General features: G+C 44.7%; 1 protein-coding gene across 6 annotated transcripts; it reads left to right on the top strand.

Moving 5' to 3' along the window:
* The first annotated feature begins 915 nt into the window (after positions 1-915).
* Positions 916-15,687, top strand: LOC116960758. 6 transcript variants are annotated; one of them, XM_032989114.2, is made up of 4 exons: positions 916-1,358; positions 11,399-11,515; positions 12,956-13,062; positions 14,407-15,687. In XM_032989114.2, exons 1-3 carry the CDS (start codon positions 965-967, stop codon positions 13,057-13,059), a joined length of 615 nt encoding a protein of 204 aa, XP_032845005.1. In that variant the 5' UTR covers positions 916-964; the 3' UTR covers positions 13,060-13,062; positions 14,407-15,687. The 6 variants fall into 6 exon arrangements, 5 of the variants coding, with proteins under 5 accessions (XP_032845005.1, XP_032845003.1, XP_032845004.1 ...); XM_032989112.2 differs by having other exon boundaries at positions 14,403-15,687; XM_032989113.2 differs by having other exon boundaries at positions 15,201-15,683.
* Positions 15,688-23,638: the final 7,951 nt, after the last annotated feature.

Raw genomic sequence — 23,638 nt, 5'->3', positions numbered from 1 at the left:
GCGAGCTTCTGTGGGAGCTTCCCTCCTGACCCGCTGCTGGAGGTTAGCTGGGCCTCGATGCTGCAGCATTTATCTTTGCCAGTCTCATTCCTAAGTCTACTGGCCTCTTCCCAATTCTGCCCAGGCACAGAGCTGTAGCACGGAGCCTTGCTGTGCTCAGTGTGCAAAGGGCATTGCTGCGGTCCGGGATAAAAACACCCCGTGCCATGGCACTGCTCTGCCTGCCACTTGGCCGCCTGGAGAAATAACGGGACCTTCCCTAAAATCTCTGCCCTCTATCAAAAAAGCTCTTTCTCCCTCCAGCACCCAGCTCATTTCTCTCATCTCTGACGTGAGCGAACTCCTCCTGGCGCTAGGCAGTGCCTACAGCCAGGCAGCACGGTGCCCCCAGCATGGCACATTTTACGGCAGAACAAGAGCTGGCTGCATGGGGCAGGGTTCCCAGCCCTGTGCCGCCTGGGTCTTTTCCCAGACTTACCAAAACTGCCTGCTTTCCAGCAGTAGCAAGAGTGGTGAGTTTAAGTCACAGCATGCCATGCAGATCCGGGGATTATATCTACTCTGTGGCTTCCCAATACCGCACACACACTGCTTTAAGAAATCCCTTAAAAATGGCTGCTTCAAAATAACCTTTATCCACCACTGACCCTAAAGACAACACAAAACAAAATGCCCTTACAAAACAAATCCTTACATTTCAGCCTAGCAAAGCATCGAAGTGCGCAGCAAAGCCAAGACAAACACAGCACTGCTCTCTCCTGAAAACGTACGTGGTTTGAAAACCTCCGTTGTTGCTCTATCCCAGGAAAATGATTCATCCTCCCCGCGGGGTTTTGACTTGCCTCTGCACGTTTCGCAACACTGCCTGGCTTTATAATGGCGTGGTTGCACGCCGTGACTCCTAGCAGACTTCTCTGCTCACTTGCAAGCGAGGAGGCGGCGGCGGTGGCTAATCCTTCTAACGATGATTTTCTCCTTGCAGTATTTCTTTTTGCTGACCATAGACTTACTACTCGCGATGACCCTTTCCTGCCTCTTTTATGCCCTTGTATGCATTTCCATCGCATTTTTGACGTGCTTCATTATCGTCTCCTTCGGCATTGTGGAGAGGAATGTTGATGTGAAAGGGAGAGCAATTGTAATTCTCATGTCCAACAGCTCCATTGGGAAGATGTTTGCGAGGAACCTGGATAAAGCAGGCTTTAGGGTGTCTGCTGCATACTGGCCTCCTCGAGAGGAAGGGACAGCTACGGAAGAAGAGTGCTCTTCAAGCATGGAGGCAGCCCAGCTCCACATGACCAAAGATGAGTATCAGAAGACAATGAAAACCTTCATAGAAAGCCACTTATCCCTGAAAGGTAATTTTGGGGGCAGACTTGTGGATTGTGCCTACAGTAGAAATCAAAATGCATGGTATTGTGAGATCATTGTAGTTCATCAGCAAATGAGGGGAGCAAGAATACTTTAGGAAATGGGTCATAACATTCTAACTGCATTGCGTTTTGTTGTGCAAAACAAAAATTTTGCTTTTTCCAGGGGAAGGAGCCTGCTCTGGTGGCTGTGAAAGGCCCCAGTAGACCCCAGTCCCTGGAGGAAGGCAAGGTAGGCCAAGGAATGAGGGGGAGAAGGTCCCACCAAGGCACAGAGGGCTGGACTCACTCTGGGGAGAAAACACAGGGATGAACAAGGCGGGAGCAGAGGCTCAGACAGTGACCTGAGATGAAGGAATGTGTCTGATTTTTAACCTCTTCTGGATTAAAAAACCTGGGGTCCCTCTTGACTTCTTGCCTGGTGTGGGATTCATAAGAAACTGTCAGGTCAGAGCTTTGGCTGGCGGGTTGGGATTGTCTCTCTGAACCACGCTGCTGTCGTTTCTGCGGGGATACGGGACTGAAAGCAACCTGAAGAGCTCACCTGGGACAGCACGAGGCAAGTGTGCGACTGAGGGGATGGCTGTAAGCACTTCTGCTGGGGAATCTCCCCAGTTCTCTCTAGGTGGGAGATGCAGGGTGCCAATGGGCAGGCTAGCTTACACCCTAGCTGAATTAGCTCCACTATCCAGGAGTCTCTGTCCTCGCAGCCGTACTTTTACACCTCTTGGGGGGGGGTGACAGAAAATTCAGCCTCAGCCACCAGGGCTGTAACCTCACTGCCTGCAGGGCTACGGGGTTACAAGAGAAGAAGCCACTGTGAACCTCTCTAAAGCATGTCTGAGCAGTGAAGCTCTCTCACTGCTTCCCCATACTGCCTCTTCCTTTCTCCAGCTTCTCCATCCCTTTCCTCCTTGCTCTTCTCTCTGTGATTTCTCTGAGGTTCCCTTTGAGGTCTCCCCAGGGCAGCCTCACTGCTTGCTCACACTGAGCCGAGATCTCACCATGACAACTGAAAAGACCCTTTGCATTGCTGCCCAGCACTGAAAGTTGTCTTTGTGCTCCCAGGCTCTGCAGAGGAAGGACACTTTGGAAGTCGGAGCAGGCACCACGAAGCCTCCCCTACTGCAGACACCCTTCAGGGAGGCGGTAGGGAACCCTAGCCAACACCTGCTCCTAGCTGCAGCTATTCAGGACACAATGGCACGGGTTATCTCACATTGCTTTTCTCCTCAGAAGCATCCAGCAGACCAGAAGTGCCTGCGGTCAGATCCTGTGTGACTCTGCATGGCCCAGGATACATCCCTCCACATTCACTAGCAGCCTGCAGGCTTCAGGAACGGGTGCACTGCACACCAACAGAGGGTTTCAGACCAAGCACTCAGCTGCCTGCATGAGTATTTAGGCTAATTTGTGCTAGTAGAATTATTCTGGTAAAACTTGCCTGTGTGGACAAGGCCTAAAAGCTCACAAGGCCGAGTACCACCACACACCTGCTCTGGAAACGAACAACAGAGACCTTCTTAACCAGTAATGCTCCATGGGAGCTGGTGATTTCTGTGGGTCTGTGCTCTTTTCATTAAATGAGGATCTGGCCCAGTGATATCTGCCTTTTTTGCTTTTGAATACTTTGATCACTGTGCTAGTTAAGGCATTTTGCAGGTTTTTTTTTGTTTTTTTTTTTTTTTTTTTGACAGTGTACTCTATTGTAGGAACCATGAGGTTTAACATTTAGGATCTCCTGCATACTATTCACACCCCAGATGGGGATGTTAAAATGTATTTCCCAAGAGCTGACCCAATTGCATGGCAGATCAAAGCACTGTGTTGGGGTGGGAGAAGGGAGAGAAAAAGAAAACAAAAGAAACCTCACAGTTTTCTTGGATTTCTTTGTTAACAGTTTCGAATGAATTCTGGTGTTCATACTGTAAGATTTGCTGTAATATTTGTGGCATGGGTTGAGTGAACATGAACACCTGCCACCGGCTGACTGATAATAAAACAATTTAAACCAAATCAAAAGACAACATTGGTAGGTCCCCACATGCAACATGAAGTTTGGTCAGCAGGATCTGGACAAGGAGAGAAAAGAGTTTGTGCTGTAGGGTCAAGACATGGCAGAACCATGATACAAAAAAATTTCTCTTACGTGCTTGTGTGTATGCAATTTTTGGTTTCCAAAGAAAGGAACTTCTGTGCGAGTTTCTATGATTTTTCTTTTTAATGACTTGTCCCCATAGGGAATTTTTACCATTGTATATTTGCTAGTGTAAGTAAAAAGACACTTGTTTGATATAAACACAGCTTTTGAAATGCATCCTAAATGGCTTTCAAAGTAACACAGTGGAGACAGAAGCCCCTAGTCACAGTTCCTTCTAGAATTAAAAGACTTATGACAACTAAAATAATCTATTTTGTATTCCAGTACAGGCCCAGAGACCCAAATTTTCAGATAAGCTAACACCTTTATTTTGTGGTGGCAGTAGAAATTAATAAGGTGCTATTGTGCCTAAGAGATTGTAACACCAAGAAACAGAAATGCAAGACAGCCCCCTTCCAAATTTGTAATGTTTTGTGATAGCTTAACTTGGTTCATAACAAATCTTGGGTTCTCCTGGCTTTTAGTTTTTAGTGCCTTTAGATCAGATGTTTGAACTTTCTCTGTGACCAGGAGGTCAAAGAGATAGGGGGGAAAAAGAGGAGACAAGGGGTCTTAATCGCTCACCTGCAGTAGCTGAGCTTGTACTACCAGATATTGCAAGAGCTCTTGGCATTGTGTCCTAGTGCTCTGGGATCAAGCTGCTTGAGAAATTGCTGCACCGTGTTGCTCTTTGGGCATATTGCCTGGAAATGCTGGCAATTGCTTCGTGATTTTCAGGATTGACTGCAGGGAGGGTGGGGCAGGGCAAGGAGGAAAAACCGTGAAGATGGGCAAGACCTAACAGATGTCAACCTGACCTGACTCAAGAAGAGTTCAGATGACCAGAGCACTGGTCTGATTAATTGCTGCAGCTTCCACTGTACCTTGGGGTTCACCTAATCACATACACAAGCACAGCTGACATGAGGATAAGTGAAATCAGCATTTACTGTGCCATGCCCCAAGACTGCTTGCCTCTGGCTTTGCCAAGAAGAACAAGCCCCAATAAGCTGCCAAGTGACCTTGCCCTGCCAGCCTGCCCAGAGCTCAGCTCCCTGAATTAAACTGCCAGGACAAGACAGAACAGAGAAACCAATGCTTCATGTTTAGTCTCAGCCTTTCTCATGGTTTAGAGATTATTCAAACTGTATTTTTTTTCTTTAGCTGCACCCAAAACGCTTCCAAGGTCTTGAGCTCCTGTCTTCTCCTTTTGGTGTCTTTAGTATCCCTCAGTTCTTTCTGCACTCCAGGCTGAGCTCTGCCAAACTTTATAACATCTGTGGGTCTGTAGATCGCCACTGAGGTGCACAGAGCAGCCATGATGGCAGAGCACTCGGGGGACCTGCCACCCTTCCTTACTCCAAGGATCAAAGTTGGTTTCCTACTACCTTGTCACACTTTTCTCCACTCTTTCTCTCCCACTCCTTGCAGTATTGCTACCAACCACCACTCATCCCAGTTGTTTCCACCTACTTTCTCTTTCCTTGTTTTCCTTCCATTCCTCTGCAATGCCTCAGGTTTCTGCAGAGGAGGTGATACTCAACATGAGCAATGTCTCTGGCTGCACAGGACAGCCTCCCTCCGTTCACTCAGCTCTCTGCTGTGCTGAAGCTGCTTCCAAGAGTCCTGCAGATTATCATAGGGTCAGGATTTAATTTCTTGTACCTGAAATGTACTGGCAGTGGCAAGGAAGGGTGTCCACCGCTGCAGGCACTTGCTCAAGGCGGTATGCCGAGATGCTGGCAGAACTATCCAGAGCACTGAAGCACCAAGGCTTCTAGCAGCCCCATGACTTCTTGGACAGTCTCCACCTCTTCTAAAGGTCAACCTGTTTCTGCAGCTCTGTTCTGCGGTAGGTAGCGGTGGTGGATGCTCTCCCAGTGCTTTCACTTGCCTTGCACCTCTCCTTCAGCATCCACCTGCTTTGGTTAGTGATACACTTTAGTCCACGGAGGCACTCTTGTGACAGAGCCAGAAAGCCAGACCCTACGGTGGGGCCTGAGCAGGAGGAGGCAGAGACACATTTGAACTGCTCCCTCGTGCGACAAACGCACCGTAGAAATTCTTTTGCTTCCTAAGGGTATCAACACAGTTGATCAGATTATTTTATTAGCAGGTAACCCTTCCTCACTCACTTTCCCATGCTACACTTACCCGAGGATAAAAGGCTAGACCATACGATCATGCCTAAACTCGCAACAGAAAGTTCAGCTTTCTTTTGCAACAGTATAGTTTAGGGCAGGGCATGAGCAAGGAAGAGTCACAACGACCTGCCATTCCCACTCACTTCAGAGATGGATTGAACAGACGCCGTAATCATTGACTGCAGTAAACTACAGGGAAGTAGGAATTATGAATGAATAAAGCAAACGAAATCATACACTCATGCAATTTTAAAGGGTATTGCATTATTTAACTTCACTCAGCTACAACTGGAGGCCACCTTGGATAACTCAAGCCATTTTCCAGGCTGCAAATGGCCATGCTTGGAGTTGTGAGTCAAATGATTAATTTCTGTAGCTATGCTTTTGTGCCTTTAATATAGGTTATCCAGAAGTCTTTGAAAAACAGGCTTTCAACTATATTGCCTTCCTATCTCCTGGGGATTTATCAAAACTAGAGAAGCACTGTGATAGAGCAGCCATCCAGGCTATGAAACAACCCAGACAGAGAAAACTGAACTTGTTCTGAAACTATAAGTTGAGAGGAATTATTTATTTTGGGATGCAGGAAAGCTTCCCATTCAAAACTTCCTCTTTAAAGTAAGAATCTATACCTCATCTACAGTCAATGTGCTTTTTTATTTTTCCAAAAGAAGCTACGCATCAACACCTCTGGACATTTTATGGGAGGCCAATTTTCACTTCCCTGAAGCACTTCTGTAATTCTGTTGTTTCAACAGACAGCTTCTCTGCCAAGAGGCAAGCACCCTGAATGTACACATAAAAACACATAATTGAGGAGTTACACAATCCAGAAAAGCTGCGGCAACACCTCTCCTCCTCCATCCTCATCCCTCACTCATCACCAGTGGGCAGAGCCCCTTTGGGTTTGAAACCTCCGTGCCCCACATCACATCGCTGCTGCCGCCGGGCCGCGGGGGAAGGCTGCGTGCTGGAAGGGGCTGGCACTTCAGGTCCTGTGCAGAGTCCTCGGGGCTCCCCGTGATCGTGGGCTTTAATCCTGGCAGGGATCAGGCCCGCCAGCTAGCCTGACCTGTATTTTATAGGCCAGAGAACTCCACTGAGATTACAAAAGAACAAGCCAGGCAGCCAGCCATGGGGAAATAGGCGGGCAGGGAGAGCGGGAGCCGAGCTGTGAACAGTGAGTTCGGTTTGCTGTAAAACGCAGCAGGTACCTGTGAGCCCCCCACTGTGCACATCAGCACTTTGTTGATCCGTTTGTTGCTTGCTGGAGGATTTCTATTTGCAAACCAAGGTTTTTAAGCAATAACTAAAAATGCATATGGGTCTGCTGTATATTAAAAAGTGAGCATTTTATTTGCATGCATACAGAACATGTTGCCGTGTTCACTGCTAATATCAGCCATGCATGTAACTATGGACAGAGAGGGAGGTAAAAGAGCCATATGCTGTCATGATCTTTTTTAGCTTTCTTCCAGATCTTATGTTTGCAGACAACATGAACAGATATGGATCATTTCTCAAAAAGAAACCAAACAAAGCTCAAGTAGTCGGATACTTATGTTATACTAGCTCCCAAATTCCGCCAGAAGCTTTCTTCAGCATCCTAAAGCAATACCCCCTCAGACTGCTTCTGCTTAGCTCATATGAATTCTACTCCCATGGTATAAGTTTATCTTACAACAAACCCTAGACAAGAGTTTAATTTCCAAGCTTCATCAGTCATTAAAACACAAAAGACTGAAGGGTATTTTTAGAGATCAGCAGGAAGATATCTGTATTTATGACACGTCATTCTTGAAACAAACAATCCACACACTTTCATGCAATTGCACTGGTAGGATTAGAGATGCAAAGTAAAATAAAAACAAAAGTATCTGAGAAGCTATTTATTTATCACCCATGCATGATGCTGAACTAATCTCTGATTCTGTAAGTCACTGGAAATATTCACAGATGTAACATAACCTTTACACTCATTTAAAAATGTCCCAAACAAGAGCTTAACTTTGTACCAGTTTAGAAACACTGTCTTTCATTAACCAGAGTTGGACAGCTTCCAACTACAAATAGTTTTGAAAAATACCAGGATTAGAGCTTGAGAAGTTTCTCCCTTTGAGAGAACGCAGCTTGTCAGAAAGAGTGTTTGGAGACTGTGTGCACCTGAAATTTTTCCTCCACCGCTCACCTCAAACCTACAGGAAAATTTTCTGGAGGACAGTTTTGACAGGGAAAGGGAACCAAGTGGAAAGTTTTTGCAACTCTGGCTTCTCACGTTACAGTGTTTGGAGACAGAAACCTTCTGAACTGTCCTAAGACATATGCTTAGAGACTTAATATAAATTACGTAGTAAGACTGAACATGCATAAAAATTTAATACTTCTGTATATGGTAATTAAATACTTCCTTGATACATATAAATTAATTATCTGTTTTATTACAGAAATTCTGAGTAGATTATTTATTTATTTTAAATCTTCTCTCTTGAAATTTCCTGTCCAACTGGCAAACTGTTTTCCCAGGTAATACAGAACAATTGATGTGGCCTTTTCAGTAGCAAAAGGGAAAAAACTCTGTTCTGCGGAGTTCTTGCTGCAGGACAGAGGACTTGGCTGGGCCTGTGGTCGGCTCAGCCCTGGGAGCTTCATTTTGGCACTAAATTGTTCCTCTGGTTCCCTGAGGAGGCTCTGGGAGGAAATGTCCAGCAGGTATGACCTGTGGTACCAAAGGTCTTAAAAAAAAAAATAATCCCAGCACGGAGACAAATTTCACCACCTGGTAGACTGATTAGTAATACTGTCTTCAAAAAGATTGCACCAGTTTAGACTGGGCAACAGTCTGCCACCAGAGGTTTAAAACTCAACCTGTTTTTCAGGTCTGTTGAATGATAAATGCATGTGGTGAAAACTTCTTAGACCTGCTGCTTTGTTACAGTTAGTTAAATGATTTGTTTTGAAGATATTGTCCCAAAACCAGAGCATTCCTTCTGTTCCTGGGTGGTTCTCCCTAGTTTCTGAGACTACGTTTATTGTTCTTAAGTATTTGCTGCTCTGGTTTGGTGAAGTAGTTTGAAACCTATGAGCTGTCTGGTGGGAAATTATCCTGCCAAATAGCTGTGCCACGTAGCATTCATTTCTAACCCCAGACTAGATGGAGTTAACTTTTTAAAACAAGAGACTGATAAAAAAAATACTTATTTTCAATAATGCATAGTAATTGTATTTCCTCCTGTAAAATGTTTGTCAGCAGAGAACCACTCCCAGTGGTTAAAACAGACAAACAGACACTGATGCCTGTATGTTTAACTGGCATTACACCTAACTGATTTCCCCACAGGCTTTTCCCTGTACCTCTCAGTGTTGCTGTTTAAGTTCCATTCTGCCTTGTCCTAAAGGTGGAAACACAACACACATGCCACACAAGTCCATTTAAGACTTAGAGCTGTGCCAAAATGTAACAGCCCCAAAAGTTTTGATTTTTCTAGCCCCTGCAAATCTATTTTGTATTTGAGCTGCTGCTTTACTGTAAAAGCCCAAGTGCCTGTCCTCCGTTAGAGCCTTATTTTCCCCGCTCCCATTTCAAGTGGTCATCATTAAATTAATTGAGGTGTCATCAATATAAATCTAAAACTCCTTTCAGGTTACTTGCCTTCCACTCCTTCCTGCTGGCCACCTTTGAGGTTTCAGATTTACATATATTAAAAATGCATTTTCTCTATTTTCTTGCTACCCGAGGCTTGCACAGAATCAGGAGAGCTTTTTGTCCTCATCAGAGATTCGAATTTCCATCCTGCTTTCAGTTTACGGAGACCACATTTTCCAATGAGTAAACACACTGATGGAAAATTTCCAAGCAGCTCCAATAATCATACGTACAGTGTTGACTAATTTACCAGGTAGCAAACCGTAAAGGGGGGCACTGTGCCCTTCTTACTCATCCATTCAAGAACAGCAGACTTCACTGTTATCTATATAAGGTCTAGAAAATAAAAATACAGGCAGAAATAGGAGAATAAGTTATAGCCTTTTTTAAAAAAAAGTCTGTAATACAACAGAAGCAAAGTCCCCAAATGTTTGCATGCTGGAAAGACAGGTGGCAAGAGGAATGCTGCCGTCGTCCGTTTGCTCACCACGTCTCTCTTTAGACCTCTCTAGCAGGTTTTTTTATTGATGCCACCAGCACCGGGGCACAGGTCATGTCTGTCTGTGTCAGTCCTGTGGATTCACGCTGCCCGGTGCAAAACAGGGCGATGCATGGGCTCTGCAATTAAAACACGGGAGCAGGTAAAAGAAGCCTTTTAGTCTTACCACTGTTTTCTGAGAAGCAGAGAGGACTGGGGACAGGGCGAGGCTTTCTGCCGGCTCCCAGAGGGACATGCCACAGACCACGGGTGGCCCAAGAGTAGTTCCAACACATCTGGTGCTGCACCTTATTAATCAGGTATGACAAATGAGATCTATGATGAATACCTGATCTATGAGAATGACATAAGGAGTTAAACCATGTGTCAGACAGCCTGGGTCCAGGATTGATGTGAATCAGAGGTTCAGCCCAAGTCACTTTTCTCTGGGCCAGCATTCCAGTTATGCACGGACAGATAACAGGAGCCAAGAACCACCCACGGCGCCTTTTGTTACAGCTTTCAGTTATCTTTACAGCTTCCAGCAAACATGGCACAGAGAAGGACAATTCTTGGCCAGAAAAATTCACAGAGACCTTTCCTTAGGCTCTTGCTACAACACTAAGGAGATACTGTCCTTAATACCTTATTCTGACTCTTTTTCCCTAAAGCGAAGCAGGTCTCATCTTTCCTGGAGCAGGAAGTCACCATCTCCTCAACCAACAGCCACCCTTTCCCCTCTCCCTCCCCTGCACTACCCGGAGACAACTTGGAGCAGGAAGTATGGTCCCTTAAGTAGACACTGTATTTTAATGGGTCAGAGCCCTCTGGTGCCCTATTTTGAAGCTAGGTAAGCAAACAGATAGAAATCCCCTCTCAAAGGTTATTCACCGAACCACAGACAAACAGGCCCCAGTTCTGATTCATTTGCCCTACAGAGCAGAAAACTTTTAAACCTGAATTTGCCCCTGTGTGATAGTTGGATACAATAGCTTACCTTTATGAAGGGAATAAGTGCCTTAAAGAGAACAAGTCCCAGCCAGTGATGGTTTCTAATAAATGCCATTTGATTTTTCCTCAAGAGTATTTCTTGGAAAATACTTTGTTTGCTTTGCTTCTAAGAAAAGTAATTTGCTAATGTTTGCCTGATCATAAAGTTGATTTGACCTTCTGTAAATAATCTGACATCGTGTTGCTGAGCCCTTTGAAGTGCACGGGTTGTTCACACAGCAGGGCCTTCTCCTATTTATTCAGCACAGCCTCTTTGTATAACTGACAAACATTTTCACAGGTTTCATAAAAATAAAGCCAAGCAACTGATAAAAAAATAAACATCTGAGATTCTAATGGAATATGCAATAACAAATTTCAATGGAGACAGGGAGGAATAACAGTCTTTTGACCAGCTCTACTTCTAATGGTGTAAGTCTTGAAAACTATGGTCTCCCTCCTCCCCAGTGTAGATGGCTGCTATAACTGAAAACCTGAACACAGTGAGCTCTGGAGTTAGTTGCAAGTGGCAATATTTCATCTGTACCTGTTACGTCTTCAGAGAAACATCATGAGGCAATTCTAGAATAAGCTGTACGAGTTAACTTAGCTCATACTCTGTTCATTTGGCAGGCATGTATGGGCTGAAGAAGCCATCAATCCTGATATGGGAAGAAGAGGAACAAGACATGTGCAGGATACCTGAGAGAAAAAGCTCTTCTAAATGGAAGAAGGTTTTCAAGGCTCCAGGTGGGAGCTACTTGTAGCAGTCAAGTACAATTGAATATATAGCATTTCTCAAACAATGTCTACATGAGGGAGAAAATGTCTTTAAAATATTTTAGCCAGTATGTTTTTTTCCTTAACATGGATTGGTTTTGAAGTTTTGAAAAGTTCTTGTTCATGGCCACTTCACACCAGGGTTGGTCAATGACGGCTTAAACCACGGGTTCAAAGGTGTTAGCTAATATTCTGCAAAACTCTTGCTCTCCTGGGCTGGGCTTGTAATTAAGACTACCTGGGTAGTACAGAGCCAACATGTGCAGAACCAGCTCTGCAAAGCCCCCACTGTCCCAGGGACCACCTGAGCTCATTCCTCCTGGCATGGAAAAAATAAAACCCCACAGCTCTTAGCAGCAAAATACAATTCAGTAAGTGACAGCACTCAGCCTTTATCAGATGGCAGAAATTCTTGTCCTCATTAAGCTCTTCACACAGAAGCTACTGCTGCCTTAGCATTCACTGAAAGAAGTTTGTTGTCAGGGCTAGCTGTTGATAGGAAGACTTTGTGATTAGAAATAACCTGATGCTTAAAGTGTGACTATATTTATTTATATGTCATGTTCGTTTGTAGTTCCTTATTTACATTATAGATTTGTTTGCCTTACAAACAATATTATTTAGTTGCATGCTAAGCCTTCTCTGCAAGACTTGTTACCATTTGAAGGTGTCCCTCAGGCTTGTAGGAGCCTCCACACAGGCAGCAGGCTCTGGCCTCAGGGAGGTGATGACTGGCTGCTGAGTCCCAGTGCTATTTCCTTTCTTAGTAGAGAGAAGGAAAAAAAAAAAAAAAATCCCTAAGAGCAGGCATCTAAGCTCTCTTTTATGAAACAGCAGAAAAAGGAGGTATCTTCTCCTTCCTTCTCAGGTGATATATTTTAGATGTGGAGTATACCACAAAAGTAGGTGGGTAAATAACCAAGAAATCTGCCACCTAACTCCCTGAATCACCAGCTCCACCATCCCTCCCCACGAGCCCCTGCTCCAGATCCCAGTCAGCCAGCGCCGGGGGGATCCAGCGTTCGTGACCACCCTGCTAACCTCCCACCACTGCCCACCATTACTTCGTTTGCACTTGAGGGGTGCAGTTCTCGCTTGCACAGTGTGGAGGAAGGCTATCAGCTTGTGAGTGGGCCCCTTCCCCACCCCAGCCCCCCTCCTGCTGTCCCCACAGCCCCTGTGCAAAGGGCACTGCCACAGGAGTGGGACAGGGAGGCACAGAATTACTCTGGGTTGTTTGGTCTGGGAATCCAAAGCCCACAGAGGCTGTTATGAAGATGTTCTTTGGGTGTTGGTTTTTTTTTGTTTTGTTTTGTTTGTTTTGTTTTTTTTTTTTTTTTTTGTTTGTTTGTTTTGTTTTTTTTCCCTATTGAATCGGTGGTTGAAACAGAGGTGCTTTTCTGTTTGCAGCCCTTTGTGTTGCGGTCCTCCTTTGCCCACTGAACTGTGCCTTGACTTCCCTGAGGAAGAGAACCCTGCAGCTCCTTGCACCTCTGCTGAAGTCCAAGAACTGAGAGGTGAGACACCGCACGCTCACAGCTTCATTACATGCACATGACCGAGCTGACCAGCATCTCCTGTAACGGCAGCTCTTACCTCTGGTGGGACAAGGACGGGTGACCCAGCGGGCAGGAAGATGGCTGGGGAGGACTGGGAGAGCAGCCCAGGAGCAGCCTCCTGCCCCCTCCAGCACTCTGACACCCAAAGGACGCTGCCTTTCTGCACCAAAGTAGCCCTGAGGAGTCCAGCCACATGCAACCAGCTGCCTGAGGGGTGAAGGCAAACCAAATTTGGCTCGTGTTCCCTTAACTGGTAAATGCTGTCCTATACTATCCTAAACAGCTGCAATACCACAGCTGTCAGCACTGGAACACGTTCACATATATAGAAACCTCACATCATATCAAGTGATGTGACCCAAATGTGCATTAAATAACTAACATAAATACTGCCACAAAACCTTTCGCAGGGTCTGTCATTGGCTCGGTGGGGGGGTGGTTACGCAGAGCTCAGTTCTGCCCAGCAAGCACTGCCACCAAAATCACTGGGAGAGCAAAGGGGCGAGCTCTCCCAGCAAGGGTGCACGGGTGGTGCTTTAGAGCCTGCTGCTATGCGAGCGAGTCTTCCGCTGAGCTCTGCAGCCAGACCTGCAGTAGATTTAGATCAGTAGCAAATGCAAGACCGGCCAGCTCAGCCTCCAACACTGAGGCAGAGTGTTAGCTGCTCTCCAGCATCTCACTGGAATTTAGGAGACACGGTAGTGGCTTTTAAAGGGCAAAACCAAAAATATCCTGTAGCTTGATCATTGCTGGATCTTCTCTCCCCCATTCCTGTCTTCTTGCTGCTGCGGTCTGTGATGGGTCTTGAATTACATGTACTCCAGCACATGGCTAGGAGAACAAGTGAAAAGGCATATTCCCCAAAATCCCTGCTTGGGAGAAAGTACCCAGAGCCTGCTGTGACTCATCGATCCAGGCTTTGGGGGTGGAGAAGAAGTAAGACAGCGAATGAAATGGATCTCCAGGTGTCCCCACTGGCTGATTTAATCTTTTCTTGCTAAAGGGGAGAGGGTAGTCTAACACTACCTTCAGGTGCCTAGTTCTCAGTAGCATCTTCGCTTTGACCTTTCCGAATTTTGGATCAGGGCCGTAGAGCATGCTGTGGATGCTATCTTGAACATAGAGATGGATATAGTCTGTTCCCCCCGCTGCAATGTGTTCACCAGTGGCTGCTGTAGCAGCAGTGATACAGTGCAGATGTGACGAGGGAGGGAATGCGGTAAAACGGCAGTATGACTGAAGTCAGTTGAAAAGATTGAACAGCACTGAAGGGCTAAAACTTTCCCGGTGTCTTTCAGCTAGGAAGGAAACCCACCGAGCGCTACACGTTAATACTGTCATGCCACAATGAAGAGGCATAGCTGGGGTTGGAAGTGACCAGCTCCTGGCAGGGGAGGATTATGAGCGGTGGCTTCAATCACAGGACAATGAAAAACTACAGATGAAGACAAAAAGCACCTCCTGAACCGTGAGACACGTCTCCAATGCCCTTGCAAGTCCAATCTGTAAGGAAGAGAACACAGGCACTGAAATTTTGGGTTGTACAGCACAATGCTGTACTGTACACACACAGATATGCACAGAGGAAAAAAAAAAAAAAATCTGAGGTGAAAGGCAATAAAGGAAGAACTCTGCTGGGAAGAAAAATGCCATGATTGGTTTTCATTATCTGAAGCCACAACTCAGAACTGTCCAACTGATGATAAGAGATGTAATCTACCCTGGGAGCTGGATCCAGAGAGGAAAAGGAAAGCTTTCAGAAGAGCTTCTATAAGACATTAAACCAGCTTAATATCAAGCCAGACTGAAAACAAACATTTTAATTTCAGAACATCAAAGCATTGGGAGAGAACATGCTAAAGCAGAAAATTCCTGAATGAAAAGCTTGGGGTTTTAGTCCTTACATATTTGGCAAGTAACCAATTATACCAATTATTAATGCCTATCCCATATATTCTGCAGAATGCCCCAGGAAAGGTTTTCTTTAGCCAGAACCCCATTTTGAGCAAGAGTTGCCAACTCCCTCAGTGTGTAATCCCATTCTGTGCACATAACCTTGTGCAATTTCAGCTAATAACCATTATTTTCTCCTCCAGACTATTTCAGGGGACGTGTGTGGGCTGCTACATGGCTATTGCTTTTTGCCCAAAGTGACCTTCACTCAAAGGATGATGCCTGCTTGTATACACAATAGTATTCATGGTCTGAAATTAGAGACATTACGTGAGCAAAGCTCCTGAAGACTTCGGTGGAAGTTTTGCTTGCCTGAGGACTTGGGGATGGCCTACATTTGTTTATCAAGCTTTCCAGCTCATTGGGATACAGAGAACTACTGCATACAGGCATAAAATTACAACTGTGAGGCAACAGCACTGTGAGATAAATTATAATATAACTGCACTTAAAAGTCTGTTTAACACAAATTAGCTGTATCAAACTAACACTGAAGTTATAGACTGCTGAAGCTGACTAAGGGATCTGAATGCCCAGTTGCTTTTAATTTGAGTGGGAACGAGGGATTTGAATTCCTTCAATAGTCTTGAATGTTTCATCACTAATGTATAACAAATAAAATTGAAGTAACTTGATCTTAAAGCCTACAAACCTAGCCAAAAGATTGTGTCAGCATCTTTTGGGACATATTTCCCTAACCGTACTGCCATTAAAACTGGAGATTGTCAGAAATTCCTGAAAATTTTTCAACCTTTGATGAAAGTTTTCAGAAAAAAACAATTCCAACAAATGTTTTTCAATAGATCGCTTTGATCCATTTAATAAAAATGCAGTTAGGCTGTAAGTCTATTAAAGAAAACAACCTTTAGCACCAAAACCTCTGTCCTACAACTCAGAACAGAAACAACTGATCACCCAAGACCTGTTCTTTCTCCCCTACCCTAACTGCACGTCTTTCATTTTTTTTTAATCTTTTTTAAGAAACCACAGAACTGGGCTTCAAATATAACAGTTTTGCCTGGGTGACACTGTCAAATTGTTTCCTGAGAGAACCAAAATGTTAATGGCGATGGAGAAACAGAGGGAAGCTAGTTACGTGAACACATCCTTTCACCCTTTGAAAATGTGTCAGTAACGAATCTACGAGCCAGTACTCTTCCTGGATGTCTGCATGCCTGCCAAAAGATACTAAGACAGCATCCCCCTGGGTTAGATACTCTTCAGCGTTGACATTCTCTTACGTGCAGTGTCAATTTTGGGGGGCACTTTTCTCCAGACTTTCCTCCCTTGGGCAGAGGTCAGCCGCACACAGAGCTCCCCTGAAGCCAGAGCCCGGTGTGCAGGTGGTATTCACCTCCACAGTGAACACTGAGAGCTGTTCCAGACAGCCAGGGCCCAGAGGTGAGAAATTTCCCCCTAAGTGTTTATTGTATTCGAGGGAAAACATTCAGGGGAGGAGGAAGAGGGAGGAGAGGGCAGCATATAAGAATGATTAGTGTAATGGGATTTGCTATTCTTGTTAATAGTTTAATCTATATAAACATTTACTGAAGCCTCTTATGTGCTTGCCACAATCAAGTCACTTTATATTTAGCCATTGCTAACGTTGTGGGCGTCTCTACTGCCAGCTTACTTCTGCAACAACAAAAGCCAGGACTGGGATTTCCCCCACCTCAAAAGCCAGCCATGCACAAGCGACCTCCTCAGCCACATGCCACGGTGCCTGCCCCGGTTGTGCTGGATACACCAGACACACAAATGGAGATGGCTGGGCTCAGCATACGTGGGACTTGCTCTGTGTGAGCAAGTTAATTGTGCAGGTGCCCTGCTCCAAGGCACCGCTTGCGTCAGGCTCACGAGCGGAGCCACACGTGCCTCTCACTCCCACTGGAGACGGCCCAACGCTTCTAAGGCTTTGCAGATCACACCCAGTTGGATCCTGTGCTTCTCACACAGTCTTTCCTCGAAGCAATGACATGTTAGCAACCCCTGCTTTGAGAGGTCATCAATTAGATACTGGAGATATGTAAAAGATATAAAAGCAGGGACAAAGCACAACTGGTGGCAGGGCGGGACAGCACCAGTCCCGGAGAGGTCGCTGTTGGGGGGGCTGGTGGTGCTACACTGGCTTTTCTGGGTTTTGTCCTAGAGCAGTTACATTTGCTATTTCATACCATGGCATATATGATTTATTATTGGTATCATACCACAGGACATAGCGTATGTTCTAAGGAGCCACAGGCCTTTCTTACAACCCTTATTCTTTAGCTTGATTTTAGGCAGAGAGGAAGATTGCCTTAAGTTTTGCTTTCATCTCTCTAAACAGATAGTGCTAAAAGCATGTAAAAACATCCTACCGGTGTATCAGTATAAAGCTAATTTAAAAGGCTTCTAACTGGCTTTGAAATAAGGCGAGACAATCTCCCAATTGACAACTGCAAGGAGGAGGGGAGGGCGAGCAGGGAAATGGAGTAAAGGCAGATTTCCTTGCAGAACGGCCCTCCCCATCGCAGAGTTTAAGGGGAAGGGGGGGCACTTTCCCCCATCCAAAAGCCTGTCCCCACGACCTCGCGGCAGGGGAAGTTGTGCCATTTATAGATGCCAGTCTGTGAGCGGACACGTGTCGCTGTAACAGCAAATGCCACAGGCAGCATCTGTCCAAGAAGCCCAGATACCATGTTCCAGAACACAGGAACTCTGAAACGCACAGTGGCAAGATTAGTTTGCTATAATGCATCTAATTTATTTTGGCATTTCCTAGGGACAAAAAAACCAGCAAAACACAACTACGGGCAATACTGTTGTATCAGCTCTGAGAAGCATGAAAAAATACAACTGCAGGAAACATGTTTTTTGGGTGAGTGGCGTTTTGGGGATTTTTTTTTTTTTTTTTTTCTAATAAGAAACAATCCACAACTTTCCTTTGTGCCACTTGGATGCACTTGGCACTACACAGTATCACTCGTCACCTCACGCCCAAGGCAAAGCCAGAAATACCATTTCCCATCGGAGCTTCACGACTGTCACCACACAAACATACTCGAACAGACTCAGATACTGATAACTGAGCAACACAGAAGAAGTTACATGCTTCTAACTGGAACTTGAATAAGAACAGCTCTGTCCTGCCTAGGGCCACACCAGAGCAACAAACCTCAAACACTGATCAAAACCTTAAATACCCGCTGCTATGGCTGAATCTCTGTGTTAGGAGTAGAGGTCTCCAACTCCTTTGCCTCTTTTCCAGTCGATGCCAGAACCTGCCCCCTTGTAAAGGCAGCACAGTTAAGCTAATAGGAACCTTACAGAGTGTGCCACAGAGGAAAGAGGAATCTCCGGTGTCCGTGGGACTCATTTAAGTGCCAGACAAGCTTTGAGTAGTTCTGCTGATTTACCTCACAATATTTAACTCTAACATCTCCATCAAGGCTTACATACAGACCTGAAACTTTTCAAGAGTCTGGCTGAGTTTGGGTTTAGAAAGTTGAGGTCAAGCCCATCAGATGTGGGTTATTCCATCAATTAGTCAGTTCTCCTAATCAGAATAATTCAAGGGAACTGCTCTCTTGGGAATTTGTTCATAAACCAAGTCCAGAAGCTGAGTCAGTTACTCTTTTTCCTCCATATTTGTAGTACTCCTCTTTTTGAATGCAAGAATGCATTTTCTAGTTGAAAGACTAAGTGCTCTATGATAAATAAAGAAATGAAGCAATAAGTAGTTGACTTAAAATGTCCTGGTAGATTTTAATATATCTTTTCTTAAAAATAAACAAGTGACCAGCTGAAGAGAGTTCCGGATTCCTGCAGGTAGCATGAATGGAGCTTTCAAAGAGAAGACAATCACGATGATTACAGCATAACACGTGAAGTGAAACATCATGTGCTGGTTTCCTACTTGCACATTTAATATGTGCAGACAGCTGTAAGGCATATATTGCCTTTGAGTGAAAAAAAAAAAAGGGAGCTTGAGGATCCAGAAGTTAAGTACAGAAGAGAAAAAAAAAAAAGACGCAAAACATTAAGCAGACACTCTGAAGAAGTGTAGATGAAAGGAAGAAAGAGCCCAAATGCTAGCAACACTAACAGCATTTGGCAGACCTTTAAATGCTAAAAATGTCTGTATAGTCCACTTGTCTGCAGTATATAAGGCTGACATCTGCTGTTTGGAGAGCTGTAAGAAGCCTGCTCCTCATTACTTCCCTCTATCGGCCTCTGAAAATGCCAACATTTAGGGACCTGAGGCAAAGTGGCATGAAATCAAGAACTTTTAGCTGATACACTAATTAACAAGTGAGTTTCAAGTTAGATATTGTGATCTATTAGTTGCTTTGTGCACTCTCCTACCCTGCTCCTCTCTGTGCTTACACATTTAATACTTCTCAGTGACAAAGTAGAAAACCTCTGGATATCTATAGTTGTATTGCTGAGAAGACAAGATTCCCTTTCCATCAATCCCAGATTATTGGCACTGACACAGTTAAATTAACCTGGATTTATGCTGGTAGACTACTGTAAATTAACCCTAGCAGAACCAGAGGTCTACAAGGGATTTCCAGAGGTCATTTTGTCCATCCGTCCGTGTAAGGGAGGACTTGCATAGGTCATGCCTTACAAACAGAGGTCTGGCTTATTTTCTAAGTGTCAGAGACTCACCTGTCCCAGGGAATCTGCTCCAGTCCTTCACACTCTCTTAGTACCGGATTAATTACTAAAAATGAAAGTGCCCAAATTATCCCTTAGCCCACAGTTTCTTGTCTTAACTGCCAGGGTGTGTAAGACCAAATCACTCCCCTTTCCCTTTGCAGCTGCTGACAACATTTTGGACGCGATTTAGTCTCCCCCGGTTTCCCTCTCCCGAGGATGAAACCCGCCTGCAGTCTTTCCTGTCAGATCAAGTCTTCTGGACCTTTGATCAGCCCTAGTGATTTCCTTTTCATACTTAAACGTCGCCCAGCTCAATCTCGAGGTACGCTGGCCACAAGCGAGCGCTGTGCTCCTGCTTGCTGGCACAGAGCTGACTTCAAGGATTATGGCACTTGCCTTGTGGCAACAGCCCTGCTCATACATGATGTGCCTTCTCTGCTACAGCACACCGTTGTTTAGTCACCATCAACTTGTGAGCCATCAAAATCTTTCATCCTTATCTATAAATCAACTACACATGTAGCTGTCATTCCCCAACCTGTTGTAACTATATAATAACCTATATTAAGAGTTTACTGCAACAAATATCTCTATATTCAGCAGAGGCACTACGCACTGTTCCTGCTGAATCGTGAGCTGGTTTTGTGTTTTCACCACATCTCTAGTTTGCAAAGATCATATTGAACTCAAATCCTGCCCAGTGTGCTCACAGCCTGTTCCAACGTGGTGTCAGCAGCCAACTGAAATTGCATACCTTCTCTTCCATCAGCCAGATGACGTATGGAAATGCAAGACATGCACACAAAACATCCCCCTCAAGAACCTCCCCCCAAACCATCCTTCTATCAGTTTTCCAACCACTTTTGCACCCATGCTATCCTTATAAGGGTGCATGTGAAACAGATCCAAAATCCAAACCAAACTCAGGGTGTTGCCCTATTTCAGTGGGAAATTAGGCTGGTCTGCATCCGAAAAAAATCCATGCTGCCTGTTACTCATCTCCTCATTTTCTTCTAGGTGCTCACAAATAGTTTGTTTGGTTATATGTTCCAGTGTTTTTCCAGGAACTGAAGCTACACGGACAGGTCTATAATTCTAGACCTTCTTGTTAGCACCACTTTTGTACTGATGAGCTCAAACCTGCACACAGTACTGCTGGGCTCTGCTCCAACAGACCACTTTAGCACATATTTAATTGCAGGAGTGAGAGACATCTGTGGCTGTAGAGGGGATGAGTCACATGCTTAATGTTACGCATGTGCTTGGATGTTTTTCTAGTTTCTAAGAATGGATGCGTTAAGGAAAAAACACTAAACCCAAGCAAACTAAAGATGTGTTCTTATACAGTGCTTACGACTATAAGAATGCAAATGCCAAAAATTATTAAGCATCTATCTCCATGGATGAGTGAAAAGCAGGAATCATTCTGTTACCCTGTGATCATCTCAGCTATGATGACTTCTTTTGCTATTGTGCTGCTTTATTATCTAGTTTTGGTGTACCTTTCTCAAATCTCCCTTAATACGTGTTATATTGTGCTTCCAGCAAGTTTTTCAGCCTTATTAGTCCTTTCTTCTAAGGAGTTAACGAATTGATTAAATGTCACTTAGTCTGCCATGAACTGCTACTGACACCTCTCATAGCAGCTTTCTGTGCAGTTCAAGTGGACTTTTATGCTTCTGAAAACCAGAGTACTGACAGTTCTGGAGAGCTAGACTAATCTCGCTCTTAGGTCAATTCTGTCTGGACGAGTTCAAACCAACAAAGCTATTAAACCCCACACTTCCTCTCCCAACTTTAGGGTTACCTGTAGCAATATCCTATGAATAGCACAGCAGCATACTGACAATGGGGTCAGCACCCAGCGGTGGGGCTCAACAGGAGTCCCCTGCTGCTCTCCATCAACTTCAGGAAGCCTTTGCTGATCTCCAAGTCAGGCACAGCCCTGGATCTGACTGGTGCTGCTTCAGCAAACGAACCCTTTACAGCTGCTGAGTTGCCTGCGGGCTTGATTCCCCCCACGGGCAGGCACTCAGCTCTGGGGCATGGCACTCAGTCCCGTGGCTAGCTGCCATCTGAGCAGAGTCACCTGGCTAACCAGGCGCTGAGCCCCAACCCCGACCTCCCCTCCCTGACTCGTTCTGCTCAGTTTCCCGTTTCTGTCACTGCTTGCTGCTTGCTTCCGAGCCCAGGATGGACATGGCCAGCCAGGCTTTCTTCCATACCTCTTCTAGCTAATTCCTTCATTCTCTCCATACAAATCATTTCCCCGGATAGGCAGAGACCTCAAAGCACACTGCTTATCCCAGACTAAATTTATCTTATGCATACAGAACTGGGGAGGAATTCCAGCCAGCCGAGCTCTCTTGCAAGCTAATTATTCTTCAAAGAAGTTTTAGGCAGTCCCAGGGAGCATCTAACTATTGATTTTCTACTCTGTATAATTTCCCTGCAAAATGTAATCATTCTCCTCCTGTCTCGCACTGTCACTTGTCTCTGAGAACAATCAGGGAACAAAAGAAGAATGGAATGGAGGGCACCAAGAAGGGCACTGTCAAAAAAAAAACCCAAACCAAACCAAACCAAAAAAATCCCGAACCAAACCAAACCTGTGTACTAGCAGAGTCTGTAAAAGCAAACCCAAGAAATGTATGTAGACCTTGTTTAATATTCATCAGCCAGTGCACTGTAAAACTGAAATGCAAATGTAACTGAAGGAAATCAAATGGAGACAGCATTCTAAGGACTCTGGCATTTCAGAGTTTCTAAATTCTGGATTTCTAGCATAAATGTACCACAGGGGGGAAATGTTATTGAATATATTGGTTGCTTACAAATGGCTACATTTGTATATAAATTCACCTTTTAAAAAAAAAAGAGAAAAGGAGTTGTCAACAAGAGACTCCAAGGAACTCCTAGCATAAATCTCATTGCTAACACATGATTTTATGGAACAAAGAAAAATTGGAATTGAGGCCAGCAAATCTAAAAACCCTGTTGTGCAATGTGAAGCTGTTTGTTTTTTTGTTTTTTTTTTTTTTTTTTTTTTTCCTTTGGTTCCCTGTGCAACAAAGCACTTGATGCATGATTAACTTCCTGAACATTAAGAATGCCTTTTGACTTCAAAAAGTTAGCACCTTTAAATTTACCTGAATTCTGAATACTGAGTATTTAAGCAGATGCTGACTTCTATGCTGGTGCTTGATTCGTCTGTGTTTGCTCTAAACCCCAGCCTACTTAAGGACACCATCGAACAATTCTTTGGCTCTGCCCAGTGAATCTGCCCAGAGAGGGATGGGCATTTTCTAGAGGAGCAAGAACCACTTTTATTATAATCACACAACACAGCAAGGAAGACAAGGGCTTGTTAAGAGAGAACAGGGAGAGCAGGTTGGGCACAGAGCGGTACCGCTTTGCCCACGTCTGTGCTGACAAAACTCCGTGATGTAACTCAAAGCCACTCCCTGAGTGTTTTTAACCAGGAGAGAGCTGCACAAAGTCACTGCAAGGCACGGCGTTCGTTTCAGTCTCTGTTGACCTCTCCGAGCCTCTGCTCAGCCCCTGTAGTACAGGCACTACAGGGTAAAGAACTGATTTTGACTTCTTCCATGCCTAAGATTAAAACCCTGCAGGGCTAGGGACAAATGTTGGTTCTGAGGCTCTACTGCCCAAACTTGAGCATATTTTAATCTGGTTTGGCCAACTCCTTTCCCTTGGATGTCAAACGATAGCTCAGGAGGGGAAAAGAAATGCTTTGGAAATTAGAATACACAATTACATTTCATAGTGGGTTTTTTCCCTGATTTTCTTCAGAAACTTTCAAGTCCTTCCTATTTCCCTTAGGAAAATAAATTCTTATCAGAAGCTATTTAATGAAAGAAAAGAAAAAACCCACAACTTCATGGACTTAAAAAGTAGCTGAGCAAATTTAGATAAA

This window comes from Tyto alba, unplaced genomic scaffold, assembly GCF_018691265.1.
Source record: "Tyto alba isolate M040663 unplaced genomic scaffold, T.alba_DEE_v4.0 Super-Scaffold_16, whole genome shotgun sequence".
In the NCBI taxonomy this organism is placed as follows: Eukaryota; Metazoa; Chordata; class Aves; order Strigiformes; family Tytonidae; genus Tyto; species Tyto alba.
This window is presented reverse-complemented; position numbering and strand designations above follow the sequence as displayed.